General features: G+C 42.6%; 1 protein-coding gene across 6 annotated transcripts in view; it reads right to left on the reverse strand.

Moving 5' to 3' along the window:
• The window catches only part of ELAVL2 (ELAV like RNA binding protein 2), a 178,777-nt gene extending 160,106 nt beyond the window's left edge, over positions 1 to 18,671 (reverse strand). For all 6 annotated transcript variants that reach the window (XM_040417192.1, XM_040417191.1, XM_040417194.1 and 3 more), the window contains exon 1: positions 18,600 to 18,671. In XM_040417192.1, the coding sequence (XP_040273126.1) occupies positions 18,600 to 18,671 (72 nt within the window). The remainder of the gene's footprint in view (positions 1 to 18,599) is intronic.
• Positions 18,672 to 24,087: the final 5,416 nt, after the last annotated feature.

Raw genomic sequence — 24,087 nt, forward strand, 5'->3', positions numbered from 1 at the left:
TTGTCACAAGTTAGCGGAAAAAGATGATTATTTTTTTTTCTTACAAAGTCTCATATTCCACTAACTTGTGACAAAAAATAAAAACTTCCATGAACTCACTATGCCCATCACGAAATACCTTGGGGTGTCTTCTTTTCAAAACGGGGTCACTTGTGGGGTAGTTAAAGACAACTTTTCCCATTTTTTATACAAAGTTGGCAAGATATTTATCTCACCCAGCATGGGTATATGTAAAATGACACCCCAAAACACATTGCCCAACTTCTCCTGAGTACGGCGATACCAGATGTGTGACACTTTAATGCAACGTAGATGCGCAAAGGGGCCCACATTCCTTTTATGAGGGCATTTTTAGACATTTGGATCCCAGAATTCTTCTCACGCTTTAGGGCCCCTAAAATTCCAGGGCAGTATAAATACCCCACATGTGACCCCATTTTGGAAAGAAGACACCCCAAGGTATTCAATGAGGGGCATGGCGAGTTCATAGAAATCTGTTTGTTTTTTGGCACAAGTTAGCGGAAATCGATTTTTTTTTTTCTCACAAAGTCTCCCTTTCCGCTAACTTGGGACAAAAATTTCAATCTTTCATGGACTCAATATGCCCCTCACGGAATACCTTGGGAAGTCTTCTTTCCGAAATGGGGTCACATGTGGGGTATTTATACTGCCCTGGCATTCTAGCTGCCCTAAAGCGTGAGAAAGAAGTCTGGAATATAAATGTCTAAAAAATTTTACGCATTTGGATTCCGTGAGGGGTATGGTGAGTTCATGTGAGATTTTATTTTTTGACACAAGTTAGTGGAATATGAGACTTTGTGAGAAAAAAATAGAAATAATTTCGGCTAACTTGGGCAAAAAAAAATGTCTGAATGGAGCCTTACAGGGGGGTGATCAGGGAGTCTATATGGGGTGATCACCCCCCTATAAGGCTCCATTCAGATGTCCGTATGTGTTTTGCGGATCTGATCCATGTATACGTGGATCCGTAAAAAACATACGGACATCTGAATGCAGCCTTACAGGGGGGTGATCAATGACAGGGGGGTGATCAGGGAGTCTATATGGGGTGATCACCCCCGTCATCGATCACCCCCCTGTAAGGCTCCATTCAGACGTCCGTATGCGTTTTGCGGATCCGATCCATGTATCAGTGGATCAGTAAAAATCATACGGACATCTGAATGGAGCCTTACAAGGGGGTGATCAATGACAGGGGGGTGATCAATGACGGGGTGATCAGGGAGTCTATATGGGGTGATCAGGGGTTAACCACCTCAGCCCCCTTAGCTTAAACACCCTTAATGACCCGGCCACTTTTTACACTTCTGACCTACACTACTTTCACCGTTTATTGCTCGGTCATGCAACTTACCACCCAAATTAATTTTACCTCCTTTTCTTCTCACTAATAGAGCTTTCATTTGGTGGTATTTCATTGCTGCTGACATTTTTATTTTTTTGTTATTAATCGAAATTTTACGATTTTTTTTTGCAAAAAAATGACATTTTTCACTTTCTGTTGTAAAATTTTGCAAAAAAAACGACATCCATATATAATTTTTTCTCTAAATTTATTGTTCTACATGTCTTTGATAAAAAAAAAAATGTTTGGGTAAAAAAAAAATGGTTTGGGTAAAAGTTATAGCGTTTACAATCTATGGTACAAAAATGCGAATTTCCGCTTTTTGAAGCAGCTCTGACTTTCTGAGCACCTGTCATGTTTCCTGAGGTTCTACAATGGCCAGACAGTACAAACACCCCACAAATGACCCCATTTCGGAAAGTAGACACACTAAGGTATTCCGTGAGGGGCATGGCGAGTTCCTAGAATTTTTTATTTTTTGTCACAAGTTAGCGGAAAATTATGATTTTTTTTTAATTTTATTTTTTTCTTACAAAGTCTCATATTCCACTAAACTTGTGACAAAAAATAAAAACTTCCATGAACTCACTATGCCCATCACGAAATACCTTGGGGTGTCTTCTTTCTAAAATGGGGTCACTTGTGGGGTTGTTATACTGCCCTGGCATTTTAGGGGCCCGAATGCGTGAGAAGTAGTTTGAAATCAAAATCTGTAAAAAATGACCGGTGAAATCCGAAAGTGGCTCTTTGGAATGTGGGCCCCTTTGCCCACCTAGGCTGCAAAAAAGTGTCACACATCTGGTATTGCCGTACTCAGGAAAAGTTGGGCAATGTGTTTTGAGGTGTCATTTTACATATACCCACGCTGGGTGAGATAAATATCTCGGTCAAATGCCAACTTTGTATAAAAAAATGGGAAAAGTTGTCTTTTGCCAAGATATTTCTCTCACCCAGCATGGGTATATGTAAAATGACACCCCAAAACACATTGCCCAACTTCTCCTGAGTACGGTGATACCAGATGTGTGACACTTTTTTGCAGCCTAGGTGAGCAAAGGGGCCCACATTCCAAAGAGCCACTTTCGGATTTCACCGGTCATTTTTTACAGATTTTGATTTCAAACTACTTCTCACGCATTCGGGCCCCTAAAATGCCAGGGCAGTATAACTACCCCACAAGTGACCCCATTTTGGAAAGAAGACACCTTAAGGTATTTCGTGATGGGCATAGTGAGTTCATGGAAGTTTTTATTTTTTGTCACAAGTTAGTGGAATATTAGACTTTGTAAGAAAAAAAATAAAATAAAAATCATAATTTTCCGCTAACTTTTGACAAAAAATAAAAAATTCTAGGAACTCTCCATGCCCCTCACGGAATACCTTGGGGTGTCTTCTTTCCAAAATGGGGTCACTTGTGGGGTAGTTATACTGTTCTGGCATTCTAGGGGCCCTAAGGTGTGCTAAGTAGGTAAATGACCTGTGAAATCCTAAAGGTGCTTTTTGGAATATGGGCCCCTTTGCCCACCTAGGCTGCAAAAAAGTGTCACACATGTGGTATCGCCGTATTCAGGAGAAGTTGGGCAATGTGTTTTAGGGTGTCTTTTTACATATACTCATGCTGGGTGAGAGAAATATCTCGGCAAAAGACAACTTTTCCCATTTTTTATACAAAGTTGGCATTTGACCAAGATATTTATCTCACCCAGCATGGGTATATGTAAAATGACACCCCAAAACACATTGCCCAACTTCTCCTGAGTACGGCGATACCAGATGTGTGACACTTTTTTGCAGCCTAGATGCGCAAAGGGGCCCACATTCCTTTTATGAGGGCATTTTTAGACATTTGGATCCCAGACTTCTACTCACGCTTTAGGGCCCCTAAAATGCCAGGGCAGTATTAATACCCCACATGTGACCCCATTTTGGAAAGAAGACACCCCAAGGTATTCAATGAGGGGCATTGCGAGTTCATAAAAATCTGTTTTTTTTGGCACAAGTTAGCAGAATTTTTTATTTTTTCTCACAAAGTCTCCCTTTCCGCTAACTTGGGACAAAAATTTCAATCTTTCATGGACTCAATATGCCACTCACGGAATACCTTGGGGTGTCTTCTTTCCGAAATGGGGTCACATGTGGGGTATTTATACTGCCCTGGCATTCTAGGGGCCCTAAAGTGTGAGAAGAAGTCTGGAATATAAATGTCTAAAAAATTTTACGCATTTGGATTCCGTGAGGGGTATGGTGACTTCATGTGAGATTTTATTTTTTGACACAAGTTAGTGAAATATGAGACTTTGTAAGAAAAAAATAAAATCTGCTAACTTGGGCCAAAAACAATGTCTGAATGGAGCCTTACAGGGGGGTGATCAATGACAGGGGGGTGATCAATGACAGGGGGGTGATCAGGGAGTCTATATGGGGTGATCACCTCCGTCATTGATCACTCCCCTGTAAGGCTCCATTCAGACGTCCGTATGTGTTTTGCGGATCCGATCCATCTATCAGTGGATCCGTAAAAATCATACGGATGTCTGAATGGAGCCTTACAGGGGGTGATCAATGACAGGGGGGTGATCAATGACAGGGGGGTGATCAATGACAGGGGGGTGATCAATGACAGGGGGGTGATCAATGACAGGGGGGTGATCAGGGAGTCTATATGGGGTGATCTGGGGTGAATAAGGGGTTAATAAGCTACCCGTGTCCTCTGGTGGTCGATCCAAACGCCGGCGCGTCCAGGAGGAATCAATCAATCACCTCCAGGACGCTTCGCTGCGCTCGGCGGTGGTTAATAAGGGGCTAATAAGTGACGGGGGGGGTAGTGTAGTGGTGTTTTATGCTACATATTACTGGGCTACCTGTGTCCTCTGGTGGTCGATCCAAACAAAAGGGACCACCAGAGGACCAGGTATATTAGACGCTGTTATCAAAACGCGCGTTCACAGGAAATCTCGCGAGATGACGCATATATGCGTGACTGTGCGCAGGGCTGCCGCCTCTGGAACGCGATCCTGCGTTAGGCGGTCCGGAGGCGGTTAAGATAATCGCCCAAAAACTGAAAAAAACTATGGCTCTCAGACTATGCAGACACAAACTTTTTTTTTGTTTTAAAAATGAAATCATTGTGTAAAACCTACATAAATAAAAAAAATTGGATACATATTAGGTATCGCCGTGTCCGTGACAACCTGCTCTATAAAGTTACCACATGATCTAACCTGTCAGATGAATGTTGTAAATAACAAATAAATAAAATAAAATAAAAAAACGGTGCCAAAAAAGCTATTTCTTGTTACCTTGACGCACAAAAAGTGTAATATAGAGCAACCAAAAATAATATGTACCCTAAACTAGTACCAACAAAACTGCCACCTAATCCCGTAGTTTCCAAAATGGGGTCACTTTTTTGGAGTTTCTACTCTAGGGGTGCTTCAAATGGGACATGGGGTCAAAAAAACAGTCCAGCAACATCTGGCCCACAAAAACCATATGGCATTCCTTTCCTTCTGCGCAATGCCGTCTGCCAATACAGCAGTTTACGACCACATATGGGGTGTTTCTGTAAACTACAGAATCAGGGCCATAAATAATGAGTCTTGTTTGGCTGTTAACCCTTGCTTTGTAACTGGAAAAAAAATATTAAAATGGAAAATCTGCCAAAAAAGTGAAATTCTGAAATTGTATCTCTATTTTCCATTAAATCTTGTGCTACGCCTAAAGGGTTAACAAAGTTTGTAAAATCAGTTTTGAATACCTTGAGGGGTGTAGTTTCTTAGATGGGGTCACTTTTATGGAGTTTCTACTCTAGGGGTGCATCAGGGGGGCTTCAAATGGGACATGGTGTAAATAAACCAGTCCAGCAAAATCTGCCTTCCAAAAACCAAACGGCGCACCTTTCACTCTACGCCCCGCTGTGTGGCCGTACAGTTGTTTACGGCCACATATGGGGTGTTTCTGTAAATGGAAGAGTCGGGGCAATAAAGATAGTCTTGTTTGGCTGTTAACCCTTGCTTTGTTAGTGGGTTAAAATGGAAAATTAGGCAAAAAAATGAAATTCTCAAATTTCATCCCCATTTGCCAATAACTCTTGTGCAACACCTAAAGGGTTAACGAAGTTTGTAAAATCAGTTTTGAATACCTTGAGGGGTGTAGTTTATAGAATGGGGTCATTTTTGGGTGGTTTCTATTATGTAAGCCTCGCAAAGTGACTTCAGAGCTGTAGTGGTCCCTAAAAATTGGGTTTTTGTAAATTTCAGAAAAATTTCAAGATTTGCTTCTAAACTTCTAAGCCTTGTAACATCCCCAAAAAATAAAATATCATTACCAAAATAATTCAAACATGAAGTAGACATATGGGGAATGTAAAGTCATCACAATTTTTGGAGGTATTACTATGTATTACAGAAGTAGAGAAACTGAAACTTTGAAATTTGCAAATTTTTAGTAAATTAGGTATTTTTTTTATGCAAAAAAAAAATATTTTTGGACTTCATTTTACCAGTGTCATGAAGTACAATATGTGACGATAAAAAAATCTCAGAATGGCCTGGATAAGTCAAAGCGTTTTAAAGTTATCACCACTTAAAGTGACACTGGTCAGATTTTCAAAAAATGGCCTGGTCCTTAAGGTGAAATAAGGTTGTGTCCTTAAGGGGTTAAACTGTAAATAAATTTTAAAAAGTATACATTAGGTTTGTCACGATACCCAAATTTTGATTCGATTTTGCTACCACAAAAAAGTATTGCGATACTCTATACTAGGGATCGACCTATTATCGGTTTTACCGATATTATGGATTTTGAATGTTATCGTATCGGCATCTATTTTGCCGATAACGTATGGGGAACACAGATCGAGCTGCTGACAGCGCTCGCCGTGTTCCCTCAGCAGCACAGGTGAGAAGGAAGCAGTCCCTCCCTCCCCCCTGTGCTGCTGCTGCGCTGCCACCAATGAGAGGAGGGGAAGGGCTGTGGCCACTGCGCCACCAATGAAGATAAGTCTCTCATTATTTCATATACAGGAGGCGGGAGCTGGCTGCAGAATCACATAGCCAGCTCCAGACTATGAGCGGTAGCTGCGATCTGCGGTAGTTAACCCCTCAGGTGCCGTGGATCGCAGCTACCGCTCATAGAGGTCGGGAGCCGGCTATGTGATTCTGCAGCCAGCTCCCGCCTCCTGTATATGAATTAGAGAGTTATTTTCATTGGTGGCGCAGTGCGCCCCCCCACCCAAGCCCCCTAGTATTAATCATTGGTGGCAGTGGCCACAGGGTCCCCTCTCCCCTCCTCAGTGGCAGCTTCTGATCGGAGCCCCAGCAGTGTAATCCTGGGGCTCCGATCGGTTACCATGGCAGCCAGGACGCTATTGAAGCCCTGGCTGCCATAGTCAGCTCCCTTGCTGCTGTGTGCACAAAGCACAGAGCAGCAGGGACAGTGTGAGGTCCTATTCACCCTGATAGAGCTCTATCAGGGTAAATAGGACAAGGGTTCTAATCCCTAAGGGGGCTAATGGTTAATAAAATATTAATTCTAAATGAAAAAAAGATTTACAAAAAAAATAAATATTTTTATTATTATTAATACACGTTAACCATTCATTTTCAGCAGATTTGTGTAGGATTTTTATTAATGAAAATTAGCAGAATATTGGTATAAATTATCGGCTATCGGCCTGAAAGTTCAGATTATCGGTATCGGCCCTAAAAATCAATATCGGTCGATCCCTACTCTATACCACGCGAAAAAAATAAACCAAAAAAGCTGTGTGCATTACGCATTTTATGGCACGTCCGGCCCATAATAGAACAGTCCTATCCTATTTTTTGGGGGGACAAAATTACAAAAAAATTGCGAAATGCAGTTTTAATTTTTTCTGTTAGGGCGTTCACCGCATAGGAGATATTTTTGATTATTTTAATAGATTGGACTTTTCGGATGTGGAGATATGTAATGTTTATTTATTGTTTATATATTTTATATGTAAAATTGGGAATGGGGGTGATTTATAGTTAATATTGGAGTTTTTTTTTTTTTCCACTTTATTTAATAACTATTAGCCCCCTTAGGGGCTAGAACCTGGGATATTTTGATCCCTTGCCCTATTCACCCTAATAGAGCTTTATTAGGGTGAATAGGACTTCACATTCTCCCTGCTGCCCTGTGCACACAGCAGCAGGGAGATTACCATGGCCGCCAGGGCTTCAGTAGCGTCCTGGCTGCCATGGTAACCGATCGGAGCCCCAGGATTACACTGCTGGGGCTCCGATCAAGACTGCTGGGGCTCCGATCAAGACTGCCACTGTACCACCAATGAGGGGGGGGGGGGACCCTGTGGCCACTGCCACCAATGATTTAATACCAGGGGGTTGGGAGGCGCAATGCGCCACCAATGTATTTAAACCATTAGTACAAATACAGGAGGCGGGTGCCGGCTATGTGTTTCTGCCGCCGGCACCCGCCTCCTGTATTTGCATTAATAGGTTACTTATCTTCATTGGTGGCACAGTGGCTACAGCCCCTCCTCTCCTCTGCCCCCCTCTCCTTATTGGTGGCAGCGGCAGCAGGAGCACAGGGAGAAGGAAGAGTGCGACTCCTTCTCCCCTGTGCTGCTGAGGGAACATGGCACGCGATGAGCACTCCATGTTCTGCGCAGCCTAGTATCGGTAAATGGCAAATTCTGGTATTGAAGAGATACCGGTACAAAAGTATACATTGGGTATCGATAATTCGATACCCGATGCAACCCTAGTATACGGTATTGCCACGTCCGTAACAGCCAGCTCAAAAAAAAATATCACATGACCTAACCCCTCAGGTGAACACTGTAAATAAATTAATAACGGTGCCAAAAAAAATAAATGCTTTTTTTGTCACCTTACATCACAAAAAGGGCAACACCAAGCGATCAAAAAAGGTGTATGCCCCCCAAAATAGTACCAATCAAGCAGTCACCTCATCCAACAAAAACTTGAGGTGTGCAGTTTCTCAAATGGCATCATTTACGGGTAGTTTCTACTATGTAATTCCCACAAAGTGACTTCATAACTGAACTGGTCCTTAAAAAGTGGGTGTTGCTTCTAAAATTCTAAGCCTTCTAACGTCCTAAAAATAAAATAACATTTACAAAACTATGCCAACATAAAGTAGACATATTGGGAATGTTAAGTAATAAAAATATTTTATGAGGTATCACTTTGTTTTAAAAGCAAAGAAATTGAAATTTTGAAAATTGAGAATTTTTCCAAGTTTTTGGTAAATTTGGATTTTTTCATAAATAAAAGTGAAATATATTGACTCAAATTTACCATGGTCATGAAATACAATGTGTCACGAGAAAATCTCAGAATGGCTTGGATAAGTAAAAGTGTTCAAGAGTTATTACCACATAGAGGGACATGTCAGATTTGCAAAAAATGGCCTGGGCAGGAGGGTGAAAACTGCCCTGGGGTAGCAGGGGTTAAAAAATAAAGAAGTGATTGTGGATTTTCATAGAAGTCAATGTGAAAGCAGTAAAATCTCAAACTCCTCTAAAACACTTGTAAACTCCACTAAAACAACCACCAAAATGACCTGTTCATCTAGTGATTTTAGCTGCTTGATAGACCCTCCCCTCTGAGTGACAGCTATATAGCATACAGACAGGAGTGGCTGTGAAACATCTACGTGCAATCACCACCGCCTCCTCAGCAAGGGCAAAGCCTTTCAGAATATAAAAAAAATCATGCTCACACCACTGCTGATAAAAGCACCACACAAGGTATGTTTGTCCTGATCTCCCCAGTCTCTACTTAGAGATGTAAAAACCCAGCAGTGGAGATCAGGCAAGTATGATTACCACAATGGGTCCAACCAGGCTGCGGGTGTCTGAAGAGAAACTCATCAAGGGTTAACAACCACTAACCCTTTCGCTACCAGTGCCGTACATGTATGGCGCTGGAGCAATGGGCAAACATGGCACCCGCTCACACCTGCAGCGGGCTCCATGGCCGGCGAATCTCCGCTGTTTTAAACAGCAGAGACCTGCGGCTAATTACAGCAACCGGGAATAATGCCGATCAAAGTAATTAAAGCCTTCAGATGCTGTGATCAAGTGAGATCACGGCATCTAAAAGGATGAAAAACCTCGCTTCTTACCGGCATCCTCTGTGGCCAGTGAGGATGCCGATAATTGATATAAATATGCTGGGTCTCGCTGAAGATACTCAGGGCATTTAAAGCTGCAATTCTTATTTTAAAAATCCATGATTGTTCAAAAAAAAAAAGTTAAAAAAATTGGATTTTGTACTCTCAAATTCGAGCTTTAAATCATAACAAAAAGTAAAAACTTAAAATAAAATGTACAAAAATGTAAAAAATATAAAAGTTTAAATTGCCACTCAGGGTACTTTCACACCAGCGGTTTCCTTTTCCGGCATAGAGTTCAGTCATAGGGGCTCTATACCGGAAAAGAACTGATCAGGCATATCCCCATGCATTCTGAATGGAGAGTAATGTGTTCAGGATGCAACAGGATGTCTTCAGTTCAGTCATTTTGACTGATCAGGCAAAAGATAAAACCACAGCATGCTACGGTTTTATCTCCGGCGAAAAAAAACCTGAAGACTTGCCTGAATGCCGGATGCGGCATTTCTCCCCATAGGAATGTATTAGTGCCAGATTCGGCAAACAAAATACCGGAATGCAGACCGGTAAAAATGTGAAAAAAAGATACAAGACGGATCCGTCTATCCACATGACAAGCGGTGAGACGGATCCGCATCCGGATGCGTCTCACAAATGCTTTCAGTCACATCCAGATCGGCGGATCCGGCGGGCAGTTCTGACGACGGAACTGCCCGCCGGATCACATTGCCGCAAGTGTGAAAATAGCCTTACCGTATGATAAAAAAATAAATACATAAACAGTCATCTGTCGCCGAGAGCGTGAATGCCGAACAGTGTGTTGTCTGCTGGGTGATTGGGTTCGGCATATTGCGGATCGGATTGACAGATTGCTGGGTGGGGCTGGGGAAGACCCGGCGGTCATGATACACATTGGCACCAATGACTAAGTCAGGGGGAGATGTAAGGTCCTTACAAATGATTATAGGGAACTAGAAGAAAAGCTCAAGTCCAGGACCTCCAAGGTAGTGTTTTCAGAAATACTACCAGTGCCACGAGCATCACCAGAGGGACAATGGGAGCTAAATAAGTGGCTCAGAAGCTGGTTCAGGAAGGAAGAGTTTGGGTTCATGGAGAACTGGGCTGACTTCTGTCGGTTACAGGCTCTATAGTAGGGATGGGCTGCACCTTAATGCGGAGGGTGCAACTGCCCTGGGGGACAAACTTGTTAGACGGCTGGAGAACCTTTTAAACTAGGATCTGGGGGGGAGGGTGGCAAGTCAAACTAATAAGGGGTAGATAGTGTAGATAGAGAGTGGGATATAGAAGGGGACAGTGGGGATTTAGTAGGGGCTGGGGTTAGCGAGGAAAGTAAGGAGAAGACTGGGCATAACAATACACTTATGAAAAATAGAACTGCTGGTAACAAGAACCTGTTACATACAAACATCAACCAAGGTAACCAAAAATCCCAGATATTCACTTTACAGGTAATAGTAATTTAAAATGTATTTTCACAAATGCCAGAAGTCTAGCTAGCAAAATGGGGGAGCTGAAGGCTGTGGTACTAGAAGAACACATAGTTGGTGTGGCTGAGACATGGTTGGATTCTTTGCATGACTGGGCTGTAAATATTAAGGGTTTTACACTATTTAGGAAAGATAGGATCAATAGAAAAGGAGGTGGTGTGTGCCTGTACGTGAGGAGTGATCTGAAAACAAGTGTGAAAGAGGAAATTGTGGGTGCGGATGGTGAGGATGTGGAAACCTCATGGGTGGAAGTTCAAAGGGATAAAAAAAACTGAAAAAAATTATTTGTGTAATCTACCACAGAAGAGAGAAACGCAACTGCATAACCAAATAGAGATTTTAACTTCCCAGACATTGACTGGGGTCATGGTTCTGCCTCAACCACAAAGGGGAGAACATTCCTCAACTTGCTGCAGGACCACTTTATGGGCCAGTTTGTAGAAGCTCCCACTAGGGGCGATGCTCTGTCGGATCTGGTAATTTCTAATGCTGCAGAGCTTGTTGGAAATGTTACTGTTCACTAGGTAATAGTGACCACAATATAATTATATTCCCCCTAAACTATAAGAAGCAAACTCTGTCAGGCAGAGCAAAAACACTAAATTACAAAAAGGCTAATTTCCCTGGGTTGAGGGCAGCATTTCAGGGGATAGACTGGGTGCAGCTCCTGTCACATAATACTGAGGATAAATGGGAGAGCTTTAAAATCACATTAAGTAATTGCACTAAAAAATGTATTCCCTTAGGTAACAAGTATAGACTGCTAAAATTAAACCCCCCCCCCCCCCCCCCCATGGCTTACAGCTACTGTAAAAAGGGCAATAAAAGACAAAAAAAAGGGCATTTAAAAACAAATCTGAGGGCTCAGCTGTAGCGTTTGAAGATTACAAAGGGCTTAATAAAATCTGTAAAAAAAAAAGAGATAAAATTAGCAAAAATACAAAAACACAGCAGGTAGCAAAAGAGAACAAAACAAATCCCCAAAAATTCTTTAAATATATAAATGCTAAAAAACCAAGGTCCAAGCAGGTAGGTGCCCGAAATAATGGTAAAGGGGGGTAATCACTGAAGATGAGGAAAAGGCAGTTACTAAATCTGTTTTTTAGCTCTGTATATACAAAAGAACAGAAAGGAGCAGATATCTGTGGTGCCGGGGCTGTTAGCCAAGTGAGTATATCACTGGATGTACTAACTGTAGATATGGTCCAAGAGAAGTTAAATAGGGTAAATGTGAACGAAACTCCAGGTCCAGATGGATTACACCCAAGAGCTCAGTTCTGTCACTGCTGCGTTTATAATTTTTAAAGATTCTCTAAATACTGGTACAGTGCCAAGTGAATGGCGTGGTGCCCATATTCAAAAAAGGATCAAGGTCCTTCACAGGTAATTATAAACCAGTTAGTTCAAGTTCTGTTGTGGGAAAAATGTTTGAAGGACACTTAAGGGACTATATACAGGAGTATGTGACTGTAAATAATATCATAAGTGATAACCAGCATGGGTTTACCAAGGACAGAAGTTGTCAGACTAACCCGATTTGTTTTTATGAGGAGGTGAGGAGTAGCCTGGACAGAGGGGCGGCTGTGGATGTAGCGTTTCTGGATTTTGCAAAGGCTTTTGATACTGTCCCTCAGACGTTTAATAAGTAAAGTAAGGTCTATAGGCTTGAAAAGTATAGTTTGTAATTGGATTGAAAACTGGCTGAAGGACCGTGTCCAGAGAGTTGTGATCAATGATTCCTAGTCAGAATGGTCCCCGGTTATAAATGGTGTAACCCGAAGGTTCAGTGCTGGGTCCTCTATTATGTAATTTATTTATTAATGATATCAAGGACGAGATTAATAGCACCATTTCTATTTTTTGCAGATGATACTAAACTATGTAGAACCGTACAATCTATGGAAGATGTCCATAAACTACAAGCTGACGAACACACTGAGTGATTGGGCATCAACTTGGCAAATGAGGTTCAATGTGGATAAATGTAAAGTTATGCATCTTGGTAGTAATAATCTGCGTGTTTCATATGTCCTACGTCAGAGATGGGCAAACGGCTCTCCAGCCGTTGTAAAACTACAACTCCCAGTATGCCCAGTCTGCCTACAGCTATCAGCCAACAGCAGGGCATGATGGGATTTGTAGTTTTACAACAGCTGGAGAGCCGCAGTTTGCCCATCACTGTCCTAGGTGATGTAACACTAGGAGAGTCACTTATAGAGAAGGATTTGGGTGTCCTTGTGGATGGTAGATTAAATTACAGCATACAAATGTCAATCAGCTGCTTCTAAGGCCACCAGGATATTGTCATGCATTAAACGAGGCATGGGCAAAGCATTGGTGCAGTCTCATCTGGAATTTGCAGTTCAGTTCTGGGCACCAGTACATAGAAAGGACGCACTACAGCTGGAAAAAGGTAGAGGAGAGCAACTAAAATGATAAGGGGCATGGAGGATCTTAGTTAAGAAGAAAGATTAAAAGAATTGAATTTATTTAGTCTTGAGAAGAGATGTCTAAGGGGGGACATTATTAACCTATACAAATATATAAATGGGCACTACAAAAAATACAGTGAAAAACTGTTACATGTAAAATGTTCTCAAAAGACAAGGGGCACTGCCTCCGATTGGAGAGGAAGAAGTTCAGTCTCCAGAAGTGTCAAAGCTTCTTTACTGTAAGAACTGTAAATCTGTGGAATAGACTTCCTCAGGACGTGGTCACAGCAGGAACAGTGGACAGTTTTAAAAAGGGTTTAGATGAATTCTTAAAAGTAATCAACATAAATGCTTATGAAAACGTGTAGAAATCTGAGTCTCAATTCCTTCTGGGATTCGCATCCCCACCTATCCCTTGGTTGAACTTGATGGACTTGTGTCTTTTTTCAACCGTATTAACCATGTAAACATCACGGGTATCACCGAGACAGAGAATGCCCGTACTATTAATATATAAAAGTGTTTCCAATACGGCAAATGGCGTAATGGAAAAAAGGTCAAAATTACCAATTTGCCATTTTTTTCATTGCTTCTCTTACCCCCCCAAAAAATATAATAAAATGCGATTAAAAAGTCAGACACACTCCAAAATGGTATCAATAAAAACTACACATTGTCCCGCAAAAAATGAGCCCCCACACAGGTCAGTAGACAACTATAAAAAAAGTTATGGGGGTCAGGATATGGTATTTTTACACTAGACATAAAAAACCTATACATGTGGTATTGTTGTAATCGTACTGACCCAGAAAACGAAGGGCCACAGGTCAGTTTTGCTGAAAACGGAACGCCGTGGGAACAAAACCCATAAACCAGTGGAAGATATGAGTGTTTTTTTTTTTCAAATTCCACCCCATTTGGATTTTTTCCCCCTACTTTATTGTATGCCATATTAAATGGTGGCATTAGAAAGTACAACGTGTCCCGCAAAAAATAGGCCCCCATACAGCTATGTGAACGAAAAATAAAAGTTATGGCTCAAGGAAGATGTGGAAGAAAGATGAAAACTCAAACGAATAAACCTCCGGTATCCTAATGGTTAAGAATTGTGAACTTAGAGGGAATGCAAGTATTAAACACATTTCAGGAGAACCAACAAGTACTCATTAGAAGGCATAATACATAATAAGTGTACAATCTTAAACTGTTTGTGGGTCATCATATGCAATCTTTTTTTGCATCAGGCTTAAAGAGGACCTTTCACCGATTCTTACCCTATGAACTAACTATACAGACATGTAGAGCGGCGCCCGGGGATCTCTCTGCACTTACTATTATCCCCGGGCGCCGCTCCGTTCTCCTGCTATGCCCTCCGGTATCTCCGTTCCCTAAGTTATGGTAGGCAGAGTCTGCCCTAGCGCTGGCCAATCGCATTGCAGAGCTCACAGCCTGGGAGAAAATAACCTCCCAGGCTGTGAGCTCTGCGCTGCGATTGGCCAGCGCTAGGGCAGACTCCGCCTACCATAACTTAGGGACTGGTATCTCCGCCTACTATAACTTAGTGAGCGGAGATACCGGAGGGCATAGCAGGAGAACGGAGCGGCGCCCGGGAATAATAGTAAGTGCAGTGAGATCCCCGGGCGCCGCTCTACATATCTGTATAGTTAGTTCATAGGGTAAGAATCGGTGAAAGGTCCTCTAGCTTTGCTTTGTGTGTCTGCACCAAATTTATGAGCTAGTGCACCTTAAAGAGGACTTTTCATTACAATAAAAAATCTAAACTAAGTATGCTGACATGGAAATCCACAAAGCACATCTGGCCAGTGTGAACATACCCTAAAGCCTCCTTGGTGATAGCAAATTCTGAAGCAATCAACGATAATGTTCACAGAGCATGATTTTGTACCAAATTGTTTAAGATTTTTATTAATTTTTTTTAATTAAGATCTGATTTTTCTTCAGAGATTTAGACATATATTTCCATTAAAAACTATCATGTTTTACAAAACTGTTGGGCTCGCACAGGGCTTTTTCATGCAGCTGGTTCTCCAAAGTAAAGCTAGGTGTCGCACTGTTTTCCTGCATTTATTTCTTTCAAAGGATGCCCTATAAAAGAGGGGGCCTAAGCAGACTTCCCCTGAAAATGCCCAACAGAGCAAATGACCAATTGTATAATCTGGATGAACTGATAATGCACCGCTTAATCCCAATTTTACAAAGCAAATCCTAAAAGGTACGGCTACACATTCAGGTTTCTTGGTGCAGTTTTTGAAGCCTAAGTCAGGAGTGGATCGTAAAAGGAAAGAACGTTAAAGAGGACCTTTCAACGATTATTACCCTATGAACTAACTATACAGCCATGGAGAGCGGCGCCCGGGGATCTCACTGCACTTACCATTATCCCCGGGCGCCGCTCCGTTCTCCTGCTATGCCCTCCGGTATCTCCGTTCCCTAAGTTATGGTAGGCGGAGTCTGCCCTTGTTCTTCTGTAGCGCTGGCCAATCGCAATGCAGAGCTCACAGCCTGGGAGAAAATAACCTCCCAGGCTGTGAGCTCTGCGCTGCGATTGGCCAGCGCTAGAGCAGAACAAGGGCAGACTCCGCCTACCATAACTTAGGGACTGGAATCTCCGCCTACTATAACTTAGTGAGCGGAGATACCGGAGGGCATAGCAGGAGAACGGAGCGCCCAGGGATAATAGTAAGTGCAGTGAGATCCCCGGGCGCCGCTCCACATGTCTGTATAGTTAGTTCATAGGGTAATAATCGGTGAAAGGTCCTCTTTAAGGACCGATACCAATTATTTTCTGAATTCACTCCTGGTTTTGGCTTTCAAAACTGCATCAAGAAACCCGCTGGTGTGGTAGTACCCCAGTAAGGAGCTGCAATGCCATGAAACTGTGTACAGCATATCAGCAGCAGAAATCAACTCCTCATCTCCACTGCAAGTGAAAAATAATGTACCAGTCAAGTGGAAAAGGACACAGCCAAACTGGTAATCTCACATGCTATACATATAAAATATATAGCTCTCAATCTTTTTTTTTTTTTTTTTTTTTTTTTTTAACTCCTTGCCGTTCTGTTTGTAGCCATAAGAGGGTTTGTCTTGCAGGAGAAGTTGTACTGGCATCAGTGTAATATAGGGGGAAACTGAAAAAATTATGGGAAGGAATTGGAAAAATGCACTAGCACAGTTCTATGGTTTTCATTCATAGGCCTGTTCACACAGAGGCTTTTGACAACCGAGTTGTCATTTTTTTTTTGTCAGAATAGGATGATGCAAATTAATTTGTTTTCACCCACAACTTTATTTTAATTTCTGTTTACAGAGCTATGTAAAGGCTCCCATTTTGCAGGGTGATCTGTAGTTCTTATTGATGACATTTTATGGTATGTATGCCTTTTGGAAACTAAGTAAAAAAAACATTAGGGCATTTTGATTCTTTTTCCTGTAACAATGATAACTGTATGGGATAAACGGTCTACCGCTGCAGTCTATGGTAAAATCGCTTAACAGGAACTTTACTGCGGCAGGCCTGGAGCCTTCATAAGGCCCCCTGCTGCCACAGCAAACACATTTTGGGGGGGGGGGGGCCTTCAGTCACCAGGAGCAGCCTGTTCCGCATAAATCACCCCTCCGATGCCACAGCTTAAATTCATCATTGCATTTAAGGGGTTATATGTCCATGATCTGAGTCTGAGTCTTTCTCTGATCTCAGACACTGCCAGTGGATGTCTCCTATGTATAAGAGCAACCAACTGGCCCCCGCTCAGCTCTTGCTTGGGAGACATCTAAAAAAAAAAAAAAAAAAAAAAAAAATAAAAAAAAATCTCAACATTCGTTGTACATGTAATGCAGAAGGGGGCTAAATATATTTTACAAAATGCGGCCGATTCAGATATCGGGGAAGATTTACTAAGCTGTGAGCATCTTCATTTGCAGCATAAAAATGGCCTTCATTAGGCGTTTCAGACAATTTTTGTGCCTGGCTCAACAAGGGGGCATGTCTTAGAAAGAAGAGGACATAGCTTAAAGGGATATTCCAATTGGTTAAAGTTATCCCCTATCCAAAGAATCAGATCGTTGGAGGTCCTACCACTGATCAGGAGAAAGGGGAATCCATACCCACCGCAGTTCCCCTGAAAACAACAAAGCTGCCGGTCGGCCATGGGTGTGGCCACTCCATTCATTCCTATGGAAGTTAGGCAATCACTGTACTTGGCTTTTTCCAGAACTCTGATAGAAATGAATGGAGCAGCTGTGTGCATGTACGACTGGCCGCACCGTTCTTTTCAGGGGAGCTGTAGTGGGTAAGGGGACCCCCGTTCTCAGTGATCGTGGGGGGGGGGGGGGGGGTCCCGGTGGTAGGACCCCCACTGATCTGATAATTATCTCCTATCCTGTAATACCCCTTTAAGATGTGCCAACATGCACCAAAATGGTACTAAAATGTTGGCACAAAGTAAACCAACCAGGAGGCGGTAGGTATCAAGTTAGATAAAAAAAACATGCACCAAATTCATGAGCATGAGCTGCTGTAATAATCTGGTGCATCTTTAAGCTGTCTAGTCTAGAGTATAAAATTATTAGAATGGGGAAAACTGCCCTGTCTTGACCGTATTCTGCAAATGGTAAAATATAATTTTTGCCGAATTGCAAATTTATTTTCAAGTGAACAGCTGCACTAGGCCGGGTGTGCTGAAATAATAGCATTGCTCAGCTATAGGACCATCTGTTCTGAATAAAATGATACTCGTGTTGAAAGTTTCACAAAGTAATTAATATTGTGTTGATAGGATCAACAAAACTGTTCTCACTATATAGCCAACATGAAATCTCTAAACTGAATGAGGCATCAATTAATCTGTGAGAAATTTACACGGAAGTATAAAGCGGTGACTGCTCATAAAATGGTCTGAGACCATACCAAAACATATCCAAGTTAAATTCGGACCTTTATCCGCTTCATTCTGAAGACTTTCCAAACTAAGTCAATACATGCTGTTCAAAAAATTTAATTTGTATAAACTACAACAAATAGAAATTTAGCAGTAATGTTAAGCTGAATAAAAAAAAAAAAATGGATGAAAAAAAAAAGATTGTATAGTTTTGGTATGGCCTCATTTCACTATTAAAAGCCTACAGAAATTTAAGGAAAATCCCACAGACCCCAGTCCAAGGCTCTGCTGCCCACGAACCACTTCTAAGCAGAGAAGCCACATCACACAGTCTGACTGCCATGTTAGTTTGGAGTTGCCGTCTGCAATATGGACACAAAAAGTACCGCATGTTAGATAAGCAATAAAATGCAAATACAGCATTACAATCATCCTGTCCTAGAAGAATCAACATTAGCAACACAGGAGTATTGTCAGAGCAGCAGATTCCTATGAGAGCTGTACATGTCGCATCCAAATGAGAGCGACCCAGTCTGGGGGAAGCACAGGAAAGGTTTCCTCTCCTTTCCCCAGACAGGATCAGTCCTGTGTACAGCCCTTAATGTAATCCAAGCTAAAGCTTGCAATATTGTCAGGTCATACACACATTTAACAGCCTACATGCCACCTTTTCTCCTGCACTAGTAAATGAATGTTCACATTTGAGGAAAACTCAGAGGAAAACAAAATAAGTGATCACACAAAAACTCTCTAAAAAGTGTGGTACATTAGTGATCCCTATTCTCTAACAGCAAAACAAAGAAAATACAGTGTCTCACAAAAGTGAGTACACCCCTCACATTTTGTAAATATTTTATTCCATCTTTTCATGAGACAACACTGAAGATATGACATGTTGATACAAAGTAGTCAGTGTACAGCTTGTATAGGGGTACTTTCACACTAGAGTTATTCTTTTACGGTATTAAGTTTCATCCTAGGGACTCACTACGGAAAATAACCGATCAGTTTCATCCCCATGCATTCTGAATGGAGAGTAATCCATTCAGGATGCATCAGGATGTCTTCAGTTCAGTCTTTTTGCCTTTTCAGGACGAAAATAATACCGCAGCATGCTACGGTTTTATCTCCGTCAAAAATTCCGGATTCAGCATTTTTTCCCATTGAAATGCATTAATGCCGGCCCGAGTGTTCCGGCATTGCAGTCTGCCGGATCCATTTTTTCCGTTTGACACCAGAGAGACTGATCCGGCATTTCAATGCATTTGTCATACGGATCAGGATCCTGATCCGTCTGACAAATGCCATCAGTTTGCATTCGTTTTGCTGAATCCGGCATTCCGGCAAGTGTTATGGAATTTTGCTGATTCAGCAATTTCTGGCAGTCCCATAATGGTGAATGGAGAGGTGGTCATGCATGCCAGGTGCGCTGTCCATTGACTTCTATTGGTCTTCCAAAAATAACCAAAAGAGCTTCCTCAGCTATTTTCATAACTCGCATAAAAGTGAATGGAGAGGACATGGTGCATGTGTGGGCACTCTTCACTTTAGGTGCTCCGTTCCGAAGATAGGAACCAGTCTCAGAGGTCAGATGAGCAGTGGTCTGGCCCTGATACTGCATCCCCTCTGGTGTTTACCTGCACACCAACTACATTGTAGCCGAGCAGTGTCATAACTGTTCGTCCCAGTCCAAAGAATGACCGCTGCAACAATGGAGATAGCCTGCAGATAAGCATTAGGCCTTATTCACACGTCCGTTGTTTCTTTCCTGATCTGTTCCGTTTTTTGCTGAACAGATCTGGACCCATTCATTTTCAATGGGTCCTGAAAAAAAACAGACAGCTCAATGTCTGATTTTTTTTCAGGACCCATTGAAAATGAATGGGTCCAGATCTGGTCCAGATCTGTTCAGCAAAAAACGGAACAGATCAGGAAAGAAACAACGGACATGTGAATGGACCCTTACAGTCAAGCACCATTCATGTACAGCGCTTGGTGCTGAGATTTCATTCGGAGCACCGTACATCGCAAAACTGTAAAACCACCATGTGCAGTAAATCACAAAAAACAAGTGTCTAATCAAGGAGCATGCAGTTCTCACACAAGAGATTTTATATATATTTAGGTCTACATATGTACAATGAGTTTGGAAAGTCTTCAAACCCTTTCACTTTTTTGCTTATTACATTTCTACCTTGTGCTAAAAAATAAAAATCCGCCCCCCACCCATATCATTCTGCACTAACTACTACAAAAAAGTAAAATAAAATTCTTCAATGATGACACTTGAAATTTAGCTCTGGGAGCTTCCCATGTCTTTTCATCATCTTTGAGATGTTTTACCACTTGATTGGGGTCGACCTGTTGTAAATTCAGTTGACTGGACATGATTTGGAAAGACACATCCCCGTCTATATAAAGGCATCACAGCTGACAATGCATATCAGAGCAAAAACCAAGCCATGATGAGGAAATAACTGTCTTGTAGAGCTCAGATACAGGATTCTGTGGAGGCACAGATCTGGAGAAGGTTACAAAAAAATTCAGCTCCACTAAGGCCTCTTTCACACTTGCGTTGTTGGGATCCGGCATGCACTTCCGTTGCCGGAGGTGCCTGCCGGATCCGGAAAAACGCAAGTGTACTGAAAGCATTTGAAGACTGAACCGTCTTCCAAATGCTTTCAGTGTTACTATGGCACCCAGGACGCTATTAAAGTCCTGGTTGCCATAGTAGGAGCGGGGATCGGGGGAGCGGTATACTTACAGTCCGTGCGGCTCTCGGGGCGCTCCAGAATGACGTCAGAGCGCCCCATGCGCATGGATGACGTGATCACATGGATCACGTGATCCATGCGCTTGGGGCGCCCTGACGTCACTCTGGAGCGCCCGGGGAGCCGCACGGACGGTGAGTACACTGCTCCCCCGCTCCCCACTACACTTACCATGGCTGTCAGGACTTTAGCGTCCCGGCAGCCATGGTAACCACTCTGAAAAAGCTAAATGTCGGCTCCGGCAATGCGCCGAAACGACGTTTAGCTTAAGGCCGGATCCGGATCAATGCCTTCCAATGGGCATTAATTCCGGATCCGGCCTTGCGGCAAGTGTTCCGGATTTTTGGCCGGAGCAAAAAGCGCAGCATGCTGCGGTATTTTCTCCGGCCAACAAACGTTCCGTACCGGAACTGAAGACATCCTGATGCATCCTGAACGGATTTCTCTCCATTCAGAATGCATTAGGATAATCCTGATCAGGATTCTTCCGGCATAGAGCCCCGACGACGGAACTCTATGCCGGAAGACAATAACGCAGGTGTGAAAGAGCCCTAAAATGTGACTGGAATCGACTGATTCCAAACCTGGTCATTTAATTAGAGTTGTTGCAATACCAAATTTTTTTTATTCGATTTCGATACCATAAAATAGTATTGCGATACTCGATACCACGTGAAAAAAATAAACCAAAAAAGCCACGTGCATTCCGCATTTTTAACCCCTTCAAGGACTCAGCCCTATTTCACCTTAAAGGGATTCTGTCATGAGATTTGAGCCCTATAAGCTAAACATATGGCCAGGTCCGTACTAATAACATGAATCCTAAACTGCCCTTATTAAACCTGCTTGTGGCTCTATTAGCCCAAAAAACAGTTTTCTATAAGCTGTCACTCACCTACCTAAGGTGCCCAAGGGGTTTTGCGTTAACCCAGGGTGCCCACCCATACCCCTCGCCGTCTGGTGCCCAGCGCCGCCTTCCTCACCTCAGCCCCGCAATCCTCCCGTCCCTCTGCTAGATCCGGCACCTTCGCAGCACGGCGAAAGGCCGCAGGACTAAAATTACTGCATGTCAGGCTTTTTAGTCCGGCGGCTTTCGCCGTGCACCGCCGGAGCTCCGCCCCCGTCCCCATTATAGTCAATGGGGAAGGAGAAGCGGTCCGGCGGCACGGTGAAATAGCCGCAGGACGGATCCAACATGGTGAACAGCATGTCGGATCCGTCCTGCCGCAAGTGTGAAAGTAGCCTTAGAAGTTTAAAAGCAAATCTTGAAATTTTTCAGAAATACTCAAAAACCCAAATTTTAGGGACCAGTTCAGGTCTGAAGTCACTTTGCGAGGCTTACATAATAGAAACCACCCAAAAATGACCCCATTCTATAAACTACACCCCTCAAGGTATTCAAAACTGATTTTACAAACTTCGTTAACCCCTTTTGGTGTTCCACAAGATTTAATGGAAAATAGAGATACAAAGCAAGGCAGATTTTCCTTTTTAGGGCTCTTTCACACTTGCGTTGTCCGGATCCGGCGTGTACTCCATTTGCCGGAATTACATGCCGGATCCGGAAAAACGCAAGTGAACTGAAAGCATTTGAAGATGGATCCGTCTTCAAAATGCGTTCAGTGTTACTATGGCACCCAGGACGCTATTAAAGTCCTGGCTGCCATAGTAGTAGTGGGGGGCAGTATACTTACAGTCCGTGCGGCTCCCGGGGCGCTCCAGAATGACGTCAGAGCTACCCATGCGCATGGATGACGTGATCCATGAGACACGTCATCCATGAGCGTGGGGCGCCCTGACGTCACTCTGAAGCGCCCCGGGGAGCCGCACGGACGGTAAGTATACTGCTCCCCACTACACTTTACCATGGCTGCCAGGACTTTAGCGTCCTGGTAGCCATGGTAACCATTCAGAAAAAGCTAAACGTCGGATCCGGCAATGCGCCGAAACGACGTTTAGCTTAAGGCCGGATCCGGATTAATGCCTTTCAATGGGCATTAATTCCGGATCCGGCCTTGCTGCAAGTGTTCAGGATTTTTGGCCGGAGCAAAAAGCGCAGCATGCTGTGGTATTTTCTCCGGCCAAAAAACGTTCCGGTCTGGAACTGAAGACATCCTGATGCATCCTGAACAGATTTCTCTCCATTCAGAATGCATTAGGATAAAACTGATCAGGATTCTTCCGGCATAGAGCCCCGACGACGGAACTCTATGCCGGAAGAAAAGAACGCAAGTGTGAAAGAGCCCTTAAGAATTTTTTTCCAGTTACAAAGCAAGGGTTAACAGCCAAACCAAACTCAATATTTATGCCTCTGATTCTATAGTTTACAGAAACACTCCATATGTGGTCGTAAACCGCTGTACGGGCACAAGGCAGGGTGCAGAAGGAAAGAAATGCCATACGGTTTTGGAAGGCAGATTTTGCTGGACCGGTTTTTTGACACCATGTCCGATTTGAAACCCCCCTGATGCACCCCTAGAGTAGAAACTCCAAAAAAATGACCCCATTTTAGAAACTACGGGATAGGAGGGCAGTATTGTTGGTACTAGTTTAGGGTACATATGATTTTTGGTTGCTCTATATTACACTTTTTGTGAGGCAAGGTAACAAGAAATAGCTGTTTTGGCACAGTTTTTATTTTTTGTTATTTACAACATTCATCTGACAGGTTAGATCATGTAATATTTTTATAGATCAGGTTGTCACGGACGCGGCGATACCTAATATGTATACTTTTTTTTATTTATGTAAGTTTTACACAATTATTTCATTTTTGAAACAAAAAAAAAATCATGTTTTAGTGTCTCCATATTCTGAGAGCCATAGTATTTTCAGTTTTTGGGCGATTATCTAAGGTAGGGTCTCATTTTTTTTGGGATGAGGCGACGGTTTGATTGGTACTATTTTGGCGTACATACAACTTTTTTGATCACTTATTATCTTTTTGGGGAAGTAAGGTGGGCAAAATTTCAATTTCATCATAGTTTT

The sequence above is a fragment of the Bufo bufo genome, chromosome 2, assembly GCF_905171765.1.
Source record: "Bufo bufo chromosome 2, aBufBuf1.1, whole genome shotgun sequence".
NCBI lineage: Eukaryota > Metazoa > Chordata > Amphibia > Anura > Bufonidae > Bufo > Bufo bufo.